General features: G+C 34.1%; 2 protein-coding genes and 1 pseudogene across 5 annotated transcripts; 1 reads left to right on the forward strand and 2 right to left on the reverse strand.

The window, feature by feature from the left end:
• Nucleotides 1-1,037: 1,037 nt before the first annotated feature.
• On the reverse strand, nucleotides 1,038-1,436 carry AT4G37620 (annotated as a pseudogene; the record flags this gene model as incomplete). Its single annotated transcript has 1 exon — nucleotides 1,038-1,436.
• Nucleotides 1,437-6,014: 4,578 nt separating this feature from the next.
• On the forward strand, nucleotides 6,015-8,111 carry CYCD5;1 (cyclin d5;1). Of its 3 annotated transcripts, NM_119926.5 has the most exons (5): nucleotides 6,015-6,586; nucleotides 6,667-6,753; nucleotides 6,838-7,147; nucleotides 7,223-7,371; nucleotides 7,453-8,111. In NM_119926.5, exons 1-5 carry the CDS (start codon nucleotides 6,344-6,346, stop codon nucleotides 7,633-7,635), a joined length of 972 nt encoding a protein of 323 aa, NP_195478.2. In that variant the 5' UTR covers nucleotides 6,015-6,343; the 3' UTR covers nucleotides 7,636-8,111. The 3 variants fall into 3 exon arrangements, with proteins under 3 accessions (NP_195478.2, NP_001328589.1, NP_001320153.1); NM_001342451.1 differs by having other exon boundaries at nucleotides 7,223-8,111; NM_001342450.1 differs by having other exon boundaries at nucleotides 6,200-6,586; nucleotides 6,844-7,147; nucleotides 7,223-8,041.
• Nucleotides 8,112-9,705: 1,594 nt separating this feature from the next.
• On the reverse strand, nucleotides 9,706-13,952 carry ACA2 (calcium ATPase 2). The gene is made up of 7 exons (NM_119927.3): nucleotides 13,482-13,952; nucleotides 13,307-13,361; nucleotides 11,270-13,215; nucleotides 11,030-11,188; nucleotides 10,779-10,950; nucleotides 10,393-10,691; nucleotides 9,706-10,311 (listed from the first exon to the last, which is right to left on the reverse strand). The coding sequence occupies exons 1-7, from the start codon at nucleotides 13,653-13,655 to the stop codon at nucleotides 10,072-10,074; spliced, it is 3,045 nt and encodes a 1,014-aa protein (NP_195479.1). The 5' UTR covers nucleotides 13,656-13,952; the 3' UTR covers nucleotides 9,706-10,071.
• Between the last annotated feature and the right edge of the window lie 522 nt (nucleotides 13,953-14,474).

The raw sequence follows: 14,474 nt of genomic DNA on the forward strand, positions 1-14,474 counted from the left end.
CGTCCAAATATATTATACCATGTTAAATGTCAGCGGAATAAAATAACCTTAAATTATTTTATCAGGGAAAATTAGGTCTAGTTTAAGATTTGGTAATACTAATACTACAGTGTCAGATCCTAGTCATGTATTTGTATATAAAACACATGATAAAAGAAGGAGTCAGCTAAATAAATGTTGAGCTCGTCCATGTTTATATTCTTATAATGAAATGATGATAGTCATGTAATGGTTTCGTTTTCATGAAATTATTATCTTCGTCCAAGTTGAAACATTTATTGTTTTGAAACAACCATTCATCAACCCACGGAACTGCTACGAGCCGGAGTCGCACCATACCCCTTTATGCGATGGGCAATGTACCATTTCAAAGACCGACAAAGATTAGGTAAGATTGTGATAGGTAATAATAGGTTATGGTAATATCTTTTTGTTTCATTTGTTGGATTATGTTGTGTAAAACGTCACATTGCCTCTTCGCGACAAATTAACGATTTAACCATAGAGTATACGAAAAGTATGATTAAACAAATGAAAAAGCGGTAATTTAATAACGAAATTATTAGTCGCTGACTCAGCCTCAAAAAATAATAGAGCTCTTTTGATAGATACTTGGTCACGAATCTCTCAAGTTGCTGGCACGCTCACGCTGACCTCTTCATATAGTTCATGAGGCACTTTCTCTTTTACGATTGCTAATATGACAAATTAGGGGAAATTATTAACAAGTACAACAATCATGCCTATAACAGCTCCATCACTAAAAGTAAAAACTAATTTATTTCTGTGTCCGTGAAATAAATAACTATCGAATATGTCTAAACACGTCAACAAATTGATTGTGTTTTGATTTTAAAACGTGTATGTTCAACGTGGTCTATTAAACAACTGACATTTTATTCACTATTTAGCTAATTTATCTATCATCATATCAATACTTGTAGAGTTGTCGTTGTAGAAAATTAATGAATTGTATACACTTTGTTTGTTCATTTTTTTTTTTTTTTTTTTGTGCGAAAGTTGGTTTTCATTAGAAATTAAACATTTAAACCGGAGTCAACCGGGTACAAAGACGAAATTGAAGCAAGACCCAATTTTGAAAGGGCATCTGCAAGTCGATTTTCATTTCGAGGGATAGAGTGAAACCTAACAAACCCAATCTCCGACGCGAGGAGGAGAATATCGTGTAGGATTCCATGGAGCTCCGTTAATGGAGTTCTCGAGGTGATGGCTTTGATCAACTGTTGTGAATCAGAAGCAATTGACAGAGAGGTGAATCCAAGATCTTTGGCTTGCTGAAGAGCGAGAAGCATCGCCAAAGCTTCAGCTGTGAGGGCCGATCTTATGTTTCTTGCTGAGGAATGGGTATATTTGTTAATTTGTCCACCGATCTTATTTCTGTGTCCGTGAAATAAATAACTATCGAATATGTCCATCGATATATTAACTTTGTTTGTTCATATATTTTGGAGTAACAATGTCAATGAGTACCCTCTAGCATATATTTTTTTTTTTTTGGGCAAACTCTAGCATTGATTGATAAAGAAAAACAGATTGTTATAGCATGGACCTCAGTTATGTAGACCGGCTACATTGGCTACATTATTACACATGGGTCACTCTCACTTATATATTGGGCCTGTAGAAACATTTTGATAAAGATGGGTCTTACCTTATAATAAGTTTTAGGCCCATTATTAGTAATATCCCGAAATGCTTAACAGTTAACACTCACTATTACATCTACTTCTCTTGTGGAGAATGGAGATAGTCGCATACTATAGCATTACAAAATTTAATTTTATCTACGAACTTTCGCAATTTTCTTTTAAATCTATAGCAACGAACTCTTTTTTTAACAAAAATTGAGTAAAAAAATTATGTATCTGATTTCGTGTCACTGTAATAATTAGATGTTATAAATTTTGTATGATTTTTCTGTTTTTTTTTTGTCAAAATAAAAACAATTATGTATGATTGCAATTAAAACAGAATCAAAACTTATGTGTATTAAGAAAATATGTTTTTAAATAAGGAGGGCCAATATAGTGTAGAGTGTATTCAGGAAACGTAATAAATAGTATACGGCGAAGCCTCTTGTTGTTGTTTGTAACGAAATGGGAATTGCTTTCTTGTCTTCTTCATCTAATAAATATTCTTATCAAATATACAACACTACAAGCACGAATTCGTTGCCTTTTTCTTGTTAGCTGTTACAATTCAATGGCAATATACATATACTATTTCCTCCAAACAAGTTAGATGAGATTTTATATAAAAAAAAAATGTATGTGTAACAATTAAATGAGCAGTTTCATTACTCTAAAGCGTGAACTAGAGTTCACACGAGTTTCAAGACTTCTTTTAATAATTCGGATAAGCTGTGATATGTACATGTACTTTTTTTTACTATTACTACTCATCATATATATAGTGAATCAAGCATGAATATATTGTCGATAACATTAATGGTTATGTAAATTGCAAACAGTACACAACTAACACAACGGATATGAATCGTAAGAGTTAGGTGGCTGATCATTTTGTTGTACTCTATTCCTTCAACGAACCATTTTGTATTACATTTTGTCAATTATATAATTTTATGAGTATGTGAAAGTTAATATGTTATATTCAATTATTCATAGAGTTTTATATTCTCTTGCTAAAACCATGATGCTTCCCACCTAACACTTGTTAGTCTTTTATACACCAAAACGTAAATCGAAAAAAGAAAAAAATTTACTTATCCAAAATCCAAGCTGTAACCAAAGTTATAAATCGGACACACGTAAATAGAAATATTTGGTCAAAGTTTGACTGTCTTGGAATCGTAAAAAACTTTCACACAGTCAAAGGTTCCACTTAGATGGGCACCAAGCCCCAAAGAAATTCAACACATGGCACAGACTATATCGTCACTGTAATTATTTATTTTAAACCTTTTTTACTCTTATAGGAAACTTATCTAGTAGTGACATGATATCATAATTTATATTTATATCATATAGTTTTTTGGATTGTTACTAGTTAGGCAGAGGTGGAGCGTCTTCTTCTTCTTCGTTTCTGAGGCAATCCAGCCTTTCGCACGTGACCGACGCTCCTCCACTGTAGTTATTGTCACGTGCGCCATCATTCCACCATCAATTTTTTTTTATATATTATATCATATTTCTTTCATGTATTATTCAACATCATACACAATTGATATTTGATAGTGTTATGTCTTTTTTGTCCATAGAGACCTTCTTGTGGAAACAGAGGGACCGAGTTTCTTTGTTTTTGCTAGAGGATGAATAGACTAATACACACCTCGAAAGGAATCATAAGTAGATTGGAAAATATTGTGTGTAACGTGTGTTAGGTATCCTAGATTTGTTAGTTCATTAAAAATGTGATCAAATTATATTTGGTTACTAACTCTTTTTTTTTTTTATATGTCTGACTGTTAACCCTTCTTAACTCTTAAGAGTTCACTATGTTCAAATAGGAGCATTTATTTTCGTCTCATTTGCTATATGTAATGTCATATTTAGTTACCAATATTACATTTTATTTTCCACATAATAGTAATTTTATTAAATGCGTGAAATAGACCACAAAAGACTTTGATTCCTTATCAACAAGGGAAGACAATCATAGAAAGAAAAGCACGAGAAAACAAAAATAATTTTGTTTCACCAAAAAAAACAAATTAGACATAGATATTCACCAAGCGAGTTAGCCTAACGACCCAAAACTTGTTTTGAAGTGATAAAAAAATATCCTGCAAATTCATCATCATCGTTACTAATTTCGGTCAATCTTGGCAATTGCAGATCACATCATCTAAATTCTAAAATGATGAAATGCATTTTTCAAGTTATTGTGAAATTGGTCCCTCATCTTGACTACATACAAACATCTCAGAAAAAAATTTGTAACATAATGTAATCATTGTATATATATACATAGAAATGCACAATAATACAAGTCAGAAGTTAAAAAAAGGAAATACAAAAATAATCTGTAAAATACGTAATGTGAGAATATTACTTGTATCTAGGGGGGAGATCGAACAAATGCTGCTGATACTTCACTAACATACACATAAAAGTTGCAGATTTTGGATCTTGCGTCTTCTTGGTTTTATACCCTTTTCTTACATCTAGTCTTATAAATATTAATACTATAATAGAAAAATTAATTATCCTATATATTGAATGACTCGGCTCCAAAGCCATGCGCCTATATATACAAGTCTTTTTATTTTTTAAAAAATTTGTCAAAAAAGGGACCAGAAACATATAAAGATGGGAGCCTCATTTGCTGATGGATAAATAAATATTTATTTGATTTTAAGTTTGTTCAAGACTAATTATAGTACAAATTAGTAAATTGTTGTTCTTTTTTTTTCTTAACATATTACATATTGTATAGTATAATTCCACTTTCATCCAATTGGATAATCAGTTATAATTCGGATGGTTTACGATACATCGGATTCTGCTTTCAATTTTTCTTGTATACATCAAAATTTAACACATGATAAGGTTTTGGAACCCGCTAACGAGACCTACCTATTTTTACAATAAATATACTCATTCAGTATTTGTCTATATTTCTACCTACAATCTATGTGAATTTGCTTACGTATATCTACTCTTCTTATCTACGTACTGTATAAATTTTCATACACAATCTTCGTGTCTCGTAACATCTACTACATGAGTCATATACAACTTTCTCACCTAACATGGAAGTCATTACTCGTAGGCCTAATTACTCGTTACCGTGAATATAACTATAAAAAGTGAGGAAACAAAAAGATTTACGGAGAAGAAAAATTGAATAATAATTGCAATAGAACTATAGGAAAATTTGTATATGACTTAGCAAAAATAATGATATGGAACTAAATTAAAAAGTTGAGAGGATTTTTTTTAGTGGGAATGGTATGGTGTTTCCCCCACCAATTCCTAAAAAAAACTTATTGCAAAATTGCTCTTTTGATCTTTATTTTCTTCCATTGAAAATGAATTTCTAGGTCTGAATTTAATTGAAGTCAATAAGTGGGAAATAACTAAACTAGCTATTCCTCTGTTTTCTGTTCACAATTCTATTTTGAATAAAGTACATTTTAATTCAAACCTCTTAAAATAGAAGTTACTACAAAAGCAACAAAGGGGGTGGTACGTGGAATACACTAATGAGAAATGTTAATAAGAACGTTGTATTTGGAATGGGATTTAACTTTCTGCACATAAATTTCAATGGGATCATTATTCTTTCCTAACTAAATGATTGATACAAATTCAAAGGATCCTATAAATCTTATCTCAGAGACCGAAAGAAAATTCCATTTGTACAAAACAACAAATAAATAGAAGAAAAAGTTTGATGATAACATTCTTAACAGAATCCGTGAACTTTGTTCATGTAAGAAATCTAGAGTGTAATCAAGGAAGTTCAACAGGTAAAAACAATGACATTTATATATGGACGTTCTTAAAACGTGTAAATCTCATATATTTAAGACAGCCACAATAGTTCTAAACGCTCTCCATTCCTGCATTAAGTATTTATTTCTATTAATAACATTTAATTTATCAATAAAGTTCACATTATCATAGACAACTCCGAAATTAAAAAAGTTTTTTTAAAATAAATTTGCTTAAACTTAAATAATCAACAAAATACAAAACAGTTTAATGGAAATAGCAGAAATCTTTTTCAAGAAAATACAATACTATTAGATAAAAACAATTTTGTTAAATTAAAAAAAACCCATAATTGACTAGCATCAAAAAGTCTTCAAACACAAGTAATCCTGCTGGATATTAAAAAAATAAAAGAGTAATCATTCCTTTAAAAAATGTGATTATTTGTCGACCCAAAAAAAAAGAGTGATGATATTATACATATACTCAAATATTAGTGAACAAATAAAACCTAAAATTAATCAAATAATAAAGATTTTTAATTTAAATGTAACCGCTAAATAACGCCCCCTCTCTCTCCCCCACTTATTTTTGGCGGCACCAGACGCGGGAGACTCTCTCTCTCTCTCCACTCTCTCTCTCTTTTTTCTTTGTTTTTTCGTCACTTGCTCCTAAAATCCCAAATCGAGTAATGGAAGAAAAATCAAATACGATGATTTAGCTTCCCTTCTTATTCTTCCCCTATATTCACTGCGATAACTTTGCCTCTCATCTCATAAATTAAAAAAAAAACACTCTTCTCACAAATTCTTTATAATTCCCCTTTTGATGTGTACGGACACACCACCGAAGCAGAAGCAGAAGAAGAAGAACACTTCTATCTCCGCCGCCGCCGTCGTCTTCATCATCATCGCCGCCGTTAAATGGGTGAGCCTAAAGACAGTCTCGCTCTCTTCCTCTGCCACGAATCGGAGTCTTCTCTAAACGAAGACGACGACGAGACGATTGAGAGATCTGATAAGCAAGAACCTCACTTTACTACTACGATCGATGATGAAGATTATGTGGCAGACCTTGTTCTTAAAGAGAATCTCCGATTCGAAACCCTACCCTCTAAAACGACGTCGTCTTCCGATAGATTGATTGCCATCGATTGGATTCTCACTGTCCGTAATCTCAAAAAGATTTTCCCTTTTTTGATCTTTGTCTTAATCTCTGATTGATTGGTTCTTTGTCTTAATCTCAGACAAGAACAAGATTTGGGTTCCAACATCAAACAGCTTACATTGCAATCTCATACTTCGATCTGTTTCTCCACAAAAGATTCATCGGTGTAAGTTTCAATCTCCAGTTTCATTTATCTATAAAAATCTCACCTTTATCTTCAGATTAAAGCTTAAAGATGGTTTCTTTGTAGTTGCAGAAAGATGAAACATGGGCGATGCGATTGTTATCAGTAGCTTGTTTATCATTAGCTGCTAAAATGGAGGAACGTATTGTTCCTGGTTTATCACAATACCCTCAAGATCATGACTTCGTTTTCAAACCCGATGTCATTCGTAAAACTGAACTGTTGATTCTATCCACATTGGACTGGAAGATGAACTTGATCACTCCTTTTCATTACTTCAACTACTTCCTTGCTAAAATCTCTCAGGACAACCATTCTGTTTCTAAAGACTTGGTGTTGTTAAGATCCTCTGATTCTCTTCTTGCTTTAACTAAAGGTAACTCTATTAAGAAACACATTTTTTTCTCAAGATCAAAGCATTTATTGATATCACATTTTTGTTTCCATGTAGAGATAAGTTTTACGGAGTATCGACAGTTTGTTGTTGCTGCTGTTACTACATTGCTAGCTTCTTCTTCTACCTCATCGGATATTAGATTGACTAGAGAAGAGATAGCTAACAAGTTTGGTTCGATCTCTTGGTGGACTTCTAATGAGAATGTATAAATCTTGGTGTCTTTTTATTCGATTTTGATTGTTTGATGTTGATGATCATAATCTTAGGAGTGTTGGGTTTTGTAGGAAAATGTATATTTGTGTTATCAGAGAACGCTAGAGATTGAGGAGAGGAAACATATGACACCTCCACCGGAAATAGCGGTTTCTCGCGAACCGCCGGCTTCAGGAAGTGGCGCTAAACGCCGATTGTCTTTTGATGATTCTGATCAAAGTTCTCCACCAGCCAAGAGAATGCGTAGGCTATGAAGAGAGAGTTTCTTTCTTCTTCAAGTTTTGGCTTATATTGATTTGGTTTCTTTTTTGGCAACATATTGATTTGGTTTTATATTCAATCATTTGATTATAGAGAAAAAATGGTCTGAATACATCGGTTATTTCAATTTTTATGAAGTAACTCATATAGGTTCTTCGTATGAAGGTCTTTGGATTTCTTGGGGATGAAATGTGACTATTAAAACATTAGGGGCTTCTCTGAGAGAATCTAGGAAATATGAGGAGTGAATGTAAATAAATAAGAAAAACAGAAAGGGTGAATAGTTTTAGGCCAATAGTTGCAGTGCCAGTGATTTGGTTTCACATCCTCTTTTATTTTTTTATTGTCTTATTTTTTTATTTGTTATGTTGCAATTTCTTTTTCATTTGATATTACAAAATTTTGTCATAGATTTTTTTTTTTTTTTGGCATCAAAGTCCATTTTTTTAACCTCTTTAACTTTCAAAAGGGCTCATTCATAGCAAATAATAAATGAAAAAACTCTTTTTAAGGTAAGGTAAAATTATTTTATATTTGATAAATATATTTATTTTCTTATCTTTATTGACACTTTTGGTCATCTCCAAAGTGAATCCATCTGTATGCTACTCAACATGTTATGTCCATTCCACAAAGTCCTTCGTGATCTTTTCATGTTCTCAAATCTCAATATATAATATCTTGGAAAAAAATTAATCAAATAAAAAGAAAATTTTCTTGTTTAGGAAAAATCATCGTTACTTATCTTTGATAGATAACTACTTTTACGAATTGACAATCAGTCGATCACGATAAACTAAAACGGATATATATTTTGCTCCAATAAGTTTTCTTTAGCATTATAGAAACCAACAACTTGTAGTGGAACTGTGGAAGTACTTTGGATCAATGATTGGATCTAAAGATGAAACCCCAATTTATACAGAAATTTGCATGTGATGTTTTTAAGTTAACGTACTATTCTACGCGCAAGTCAAAAGTGCATCGTACTCGTACATATAGAGGTAGATTGTTTTTTTTGTGTGTGTTTATAGGATTATTGTTAATATTTTCAATGAAATGCAGTTGAGAAAAAAAAAAAAAAACATATGTGTAATAGACTGAAGAAACAACAACCCAACGACTTGTTTAAGTGAGAAACAACTGTCTCATACAATACAACTTGGGATCCAAAGTTTTGGTTCCATTAATTAAAGCTTTAATTCCAAAATGATTAGCAACGAATTAAAAGACTTATTACAAACAAAATGCATTCTTACAAATTAAGAAGCATAAAGTACTGACAGAATATAATTAAAGATAATGTGTGTGTGGTTTAAGGCCAATGTTTTGTTGCTCTAAGAGATTATTCAACAAATCAAGAAGCATAAAGGGTCAAGCTTTACTTCACCAAGAACTAGTTAATGCTTCTGAATTTTCTGTTGCCTATCTTTCAATGAATATTAGTATGTCCCAATTGTTATTTTTTTTTTTTGCTTATTATCATTGAGTTAAACCATTTTGTTTCTGTTGGGTTTTGTGTAGACATATGTGAGATTCACGGGTAACACAATTTAGTTACAACTCTCACTTTGGTTAGGAGATGGATAAACTAATGACTAGTGAGATTGAAATATCACAAAAATAACTAATCTTTATGTAAATTCTATTTTCATTCTAGATATTAATTAGTCCTTTATTTATGAACATTTATTCACACGATCACAAACTTAAACAATTAGTTATAGAATATTTTACCGGTCTAATGTTCACATAGAAATTATAATTTACCTATACGCCTACAAGGGACAAATGACTATAGTATACTCATTTTTTCAATCTAAAAAATGGTTTTACTTCATAGAGATCCTAAATTGATAACATTTAAAAATGTTTTTTTCTTTTCTTAAAGAAGAGTCTTTCTTATTTATTACAGTTTTGAGATTGACAGGCTTTGGAATTGTTATATGGAATCAGTTTTGACTGATGAGATATGATGTCAGGAGAAGAGGCTCCCACTAAAAGCCATGACTTCATTGAGAGATTTTCTAAGTATATCAAATTACAGTCTGGCTAGATAACAATTTTGTACCCAAATAATCATTTTTCTTATTTTAACCTTTTGCTTCCTCTGTTTTTTCAATGTCCTTTTTCTGTATTTTTGCATTTGTCATTCAATAGAGACCAAATTTAGATTCCAAAAATGAGAAAAAGAAAGAAAAGAGAAGTGTCATTTCAAAGATACAGAGAGTTTTACAAAAATGGAGGAAATCAGATATTTGTCCTTAATAGCACTAATCAAACTGAAAAATAAAAGTCAAGAATAAAAAACAGAGTCATTGCATAATGCAAAAACTTTGTTAGAAGACTTGTCCGTTCTAAACTTTGAAGTAACTGGTCTAATATAGAGATCTTTAAAGAGTGGTTTCGAGCCAATTTTGATGGAACGATCAAACGGGAATCGTCTTCAGTCCAGCGGCGATTGGCATACCCAAGAAACCTATGAAGATACTGAAGATCCATTGTGTTATTGTGAGTGGTGTTGTGCTTGCAAATGTGCCCAAGAACTCGATGATTATGATCTGAAAGAAAACCGTTGCACCGATCACAACCACAAAGACGTAATTGTCCAGTATTCCTTTGAAAACATCGATCTCTTCCATCTCTCGCGAGCTTATCTCGTTAAACACCTGGAGTTTTCAGAACCAAAGTCATGTCAAGAATCTATCTTTATAGCTCGAGTATTGTTATCAGTAATCTTTGTTCTTTACCTGACAGAAGACGAAGCAGTTGAAGATAAGAGTGTTTAACATGAGAGTTGAGTCAGGACCGTCGAGACCAAACATAGCCTTCCCTTTGGCTTGGAGAATCCAAATTACGATGAATTGGTAAACAGCTTGTCCTAAAATGTTCCTCCACATCGCATTAGTGATGAAATTGCCTCTCCTTCCAACAGGTAAACGCTTCATCAGCTCGTCGTTTGGTGGCTCTGTAGCTAAAGCAAGAGCTCCAAGTGTGTCCATGATCATGTTCACCCACAACAATTGAACAGCAGTTAAAGGAGCACTTCCTGAAGATTATCATAAGAGCTGTGTCAAACAAGGAATCCAAAATGATTCTTTTCGAGACATTGAATTGGTATTCTTACTAAACCTACCGGTTAAACAAGCTGAAGAGAAGTTAACAACCAGTGCAACAACATTAACGGTAAGCTGAAACTGAACGAATTTCTGGATGTTTATGTAAACAGAACGTCCCCATTTAGCAACTGTGACGATCGTGCTGAAGTTATCGTCGAGAATGATGACATCAGCGCTCTCTTTCGCCACCTAAAAGGTTATACAGATAGAAACTTTTAGATTCTTTAGCTCTCACAAATGACATAACAAAATCTTATCATATACTCACTTCAGTTCCAGCAATTCCCATTGCTAGTCCAATATCAGCTTCATGAAGTGCAGGTGCATCATTTGTTCCATCTCCAGTGACAGCAACAACTTCATCAAACGTTGTCCTTAACTGTTTCACAAGTGTATGCTTATCCATTGGTGAAGAACGAGCCATCACCTGTATAAGAACATAGGAAAGGTTATGTTTCAAAAACTAAACAAAAAAAATTAAGTCTTTAGTTCATGAAACAAAAAGCACCTGAATCTTTGGAATCAGTTCTAGTAACTCTTCTTGATTCTTCTCTCTGAATACGGGACCTTCGATGGCTATACCGTCATCAGTTAAAATCCCACATTCTCTAGCAATTGCTTTCGCGGTGTTAATGTTATCTCCTGTAACCATCCTCACAGTGATTCCAGCACGGCGACAAAGCTCAACAGATTCTTTAACTCCAGGACGTACGGGATCTTTGATTCCCACAATCCCTACGCAAGTAAATCCAGAAGCCGGGATTGCATCATCCGGCGAAAACCCGCCTTCAATATCCATATAAGCAAGGCAAAGAGTTCGAAGAGCTTCATTAGCAAACTCGTTGATTGTAACATTCAGATACTTGATTGATTCTTCATCAAGTGGAACAACCTCACCGCTCGAGTTTACAACTTTGTCACAAGCAGCTAAAACAATCTCGGAAGCTCCTTTCGTGTGAGCACGCATACGTCCTCCCTCAGGAAGCTCGATTACAACTCCCATTCGCTTCTTTGTGGAGTTGAAAGGCTCAACTTTGATCACTTTGTAAGACTTCCTCTCTTCTTGGAACTTACCTCCAAGAGATAACCCCAACTCTAATATAGCAGTCTCTGTTGGCGTCCCCAAAAGCTCGGTTTTCCCATGTTTGTTGACAACAACTTCGCCTCCTGTGTTATTGAAAATCGATTGAATCAACAACTTCACCGCAGATTCCGGGATTTCTGATTGCAAGCTAGAACCTTTATTTGCTACATCTTGCACATTCATGCAAATGCAAGACTTCACAACGGTCATGTGATTGGTTGTGAGTGTACCAGTCTTGTCACTGCAAATCGTCGTTGCAGATCCCATAGTCTCACATGCTGCTAAATGCCTCACAAGAGCTTTATCGTTCATCATTTTCTTCATGGCAAACGCAAGACTTAGAGTCACAGCTAAAGGCAATCCTTCAGGAACCGCAACCACAACGATTGTCACAGCAATAGCAAAGTATTCCAAGAGCTCCAATGCTTCATCACCAGACCAGACCCAGTGAGTTCCCGTTGAAAGCTTCCTCATAAACATTCCTTGCACCAGAACCGCGAAAGTAACCACCGCAAAGAAAAGACCAATTTTGCCAATGATGGTAGCAACTCCATTGAGTTTCACCTGCAGTGGAGTTTCATCATCCCCTCCTTCGGTCAAAGTCGCCATTAGCTTTCCCCATTGAGTCCTCATCCCAACTGTAGTAATCATCATCTTACAAGATCCATCTTGCACTTTGGTTCCAGACATAAGGAAAGGATTCTGCGCATTCACCATCACAGGCTCACTTTCACCAGTCAAACTCGATTCATCTATCACCACAGAGAATCCCGAGAGGAAAAGACCATCAGCAGGAACCTGATCTCCAATCGCCAGATGAACAATGTCACCAGGAAGCAAGTCGTAAATCGACAGTTTCTGTCTAAACCCGTTCCTTGTCACCTGAACAGTGATCTTCTTCTTCTCTTTATCCAAATCACGGAACTGCAAAGACTGGCGGTAATCGCTAGTAGCTGTAACAAACACAACCAAGAGAATACTAGCCGCAATGCCAAGACCATCATGTGATCCTTTAGGCCATCCTTCAGTAGCTATCCCAACAATCAAAGACACGAAAGCACAAACACCAAGAATCATAAGAGTCATATCCTGAAGAGCTTCCCATACAAACACCCAGAAACCCCTCATTTCGCTCTCTGCAAACTTGTTGATTCCGAAAAGCTCTTGCCTTTGGGATAACTGAGCAGCCTCAGTAGAAAGGCCATCTGTGGGAGATGCCTTGAGCTTACCTGCAAGCCCATCAACTCCACCATGGAACTTGAGCTTCTTAACATCATGACTTTCAACAATTGATCCTAATTCGTCAGCACAAATCTCAAAGCCAGCAGCTTTGACATCTTCAGGGACAGTGTAGTCACTTGGAGAAACACCTACAACAAAAACTCACATAAACAAACAAACAAACAAACAAAAATCGAAACTTTGACACAAATCAGCAACTTTGATCACATATAAACTCACCAGAGATAAATTGGAAAGCAGCTTTGGAAACAAGAACAGCGATCCTTAATTTCTCCTGTATATAGAAAGTTTTTAAGATCCTTCATCGCTATACACAAAATCCATCTAAAAGTTCGAAGATTTCAACAAAATCATTAACAACGATGACATAGAAGAAAAAGAAAAGAGACAAAACCTGGTTGGTGCGACGCATCGCGGCGGCTTCATAGCGTTTAGAGAGATTAGCGGTGAAACGAAACCGACGTTTAGGGTTCTTAACAACGCCACAGAGATTACGCCATTTCTCAAGCACTTCCTCTGAAGAATGCTTCGCTTTCACATCGAAATTCTCGTTTAGGTAACTCTCCATCTTCTTACTCCCTCTTCTTCTTCAATCTCCTCTGTTTTTTTTGTCTTCCAGCTTCAATGGCTTTTTTGTTTGGCTCTCTGTTTCAAATTCTTCTGTATATTTGGTGGAGAAGAAAAAAGGAACCTTTTTATTTTTTGGTGGGTGAAGAAGAGAAATCGGAAGCTTTTAATGGAGAAGAAAGGTAAAGTTTTTTTTTATTCAAAGATCTGAGTTTTTTTTGCTTAAGCATTTGACCGAGTCGTTGAGTTTATTAACATTTGGTGATGAGAAGCTGAGTTGACTCGTTTTAAATTCGTGTGTCCAACAAAGTTTCTCTTACATTTTTAATAAAAACATTCGACTTATTATTGAAGAGAATAATTAAATAAAGACATGCACTACTTTCCATTTATAACGAACGTTAAATCATTCTTGAAACATTCATGCAGGCCATGACGAGTACATTACGCGTTTATGTTATTATTGTTGAGTTTATGATTGGTTTTTATTCCCAAATTTGTGAATGAATGTGGACATTTTATAATTAAAAAAATTAGAAGATTACAGAAAAAAAAAGGTTTAAAAACTAGTAAAATACTATGGATGAGTAAATGACGTAATTTTTAGATTTACTCAATATAATATATACTGTATAGAAAAAAATGGAATATAATATACAGAGAGTTTTAATTGGACCATATTTTGCAAGATTTTTCTAAGAAGTTTACCTTTCGTAGCTTTGGTTTTTTGTTGTTTGGCTGCTCACGTTGATTTCACTTTGACCAAATTGAATGACAATTGTGGGACAAAAGTGCGGTGATTTTTGACAATAATAAGAAA

The sequence above is a fragment of the Arabidopsis thaliana genome, chromosome 4 (genome assembly GCF_000001735.4).
Source record: "Arabidopsis thaliana chromosome 4, partial sequence".
NCBI lineage: Eukaryota > Viridiplantae > Streptophyta > Magnoliopsida > Brassicales > Brassicaceae > Arabidopsis > Arabidopsis thaliana.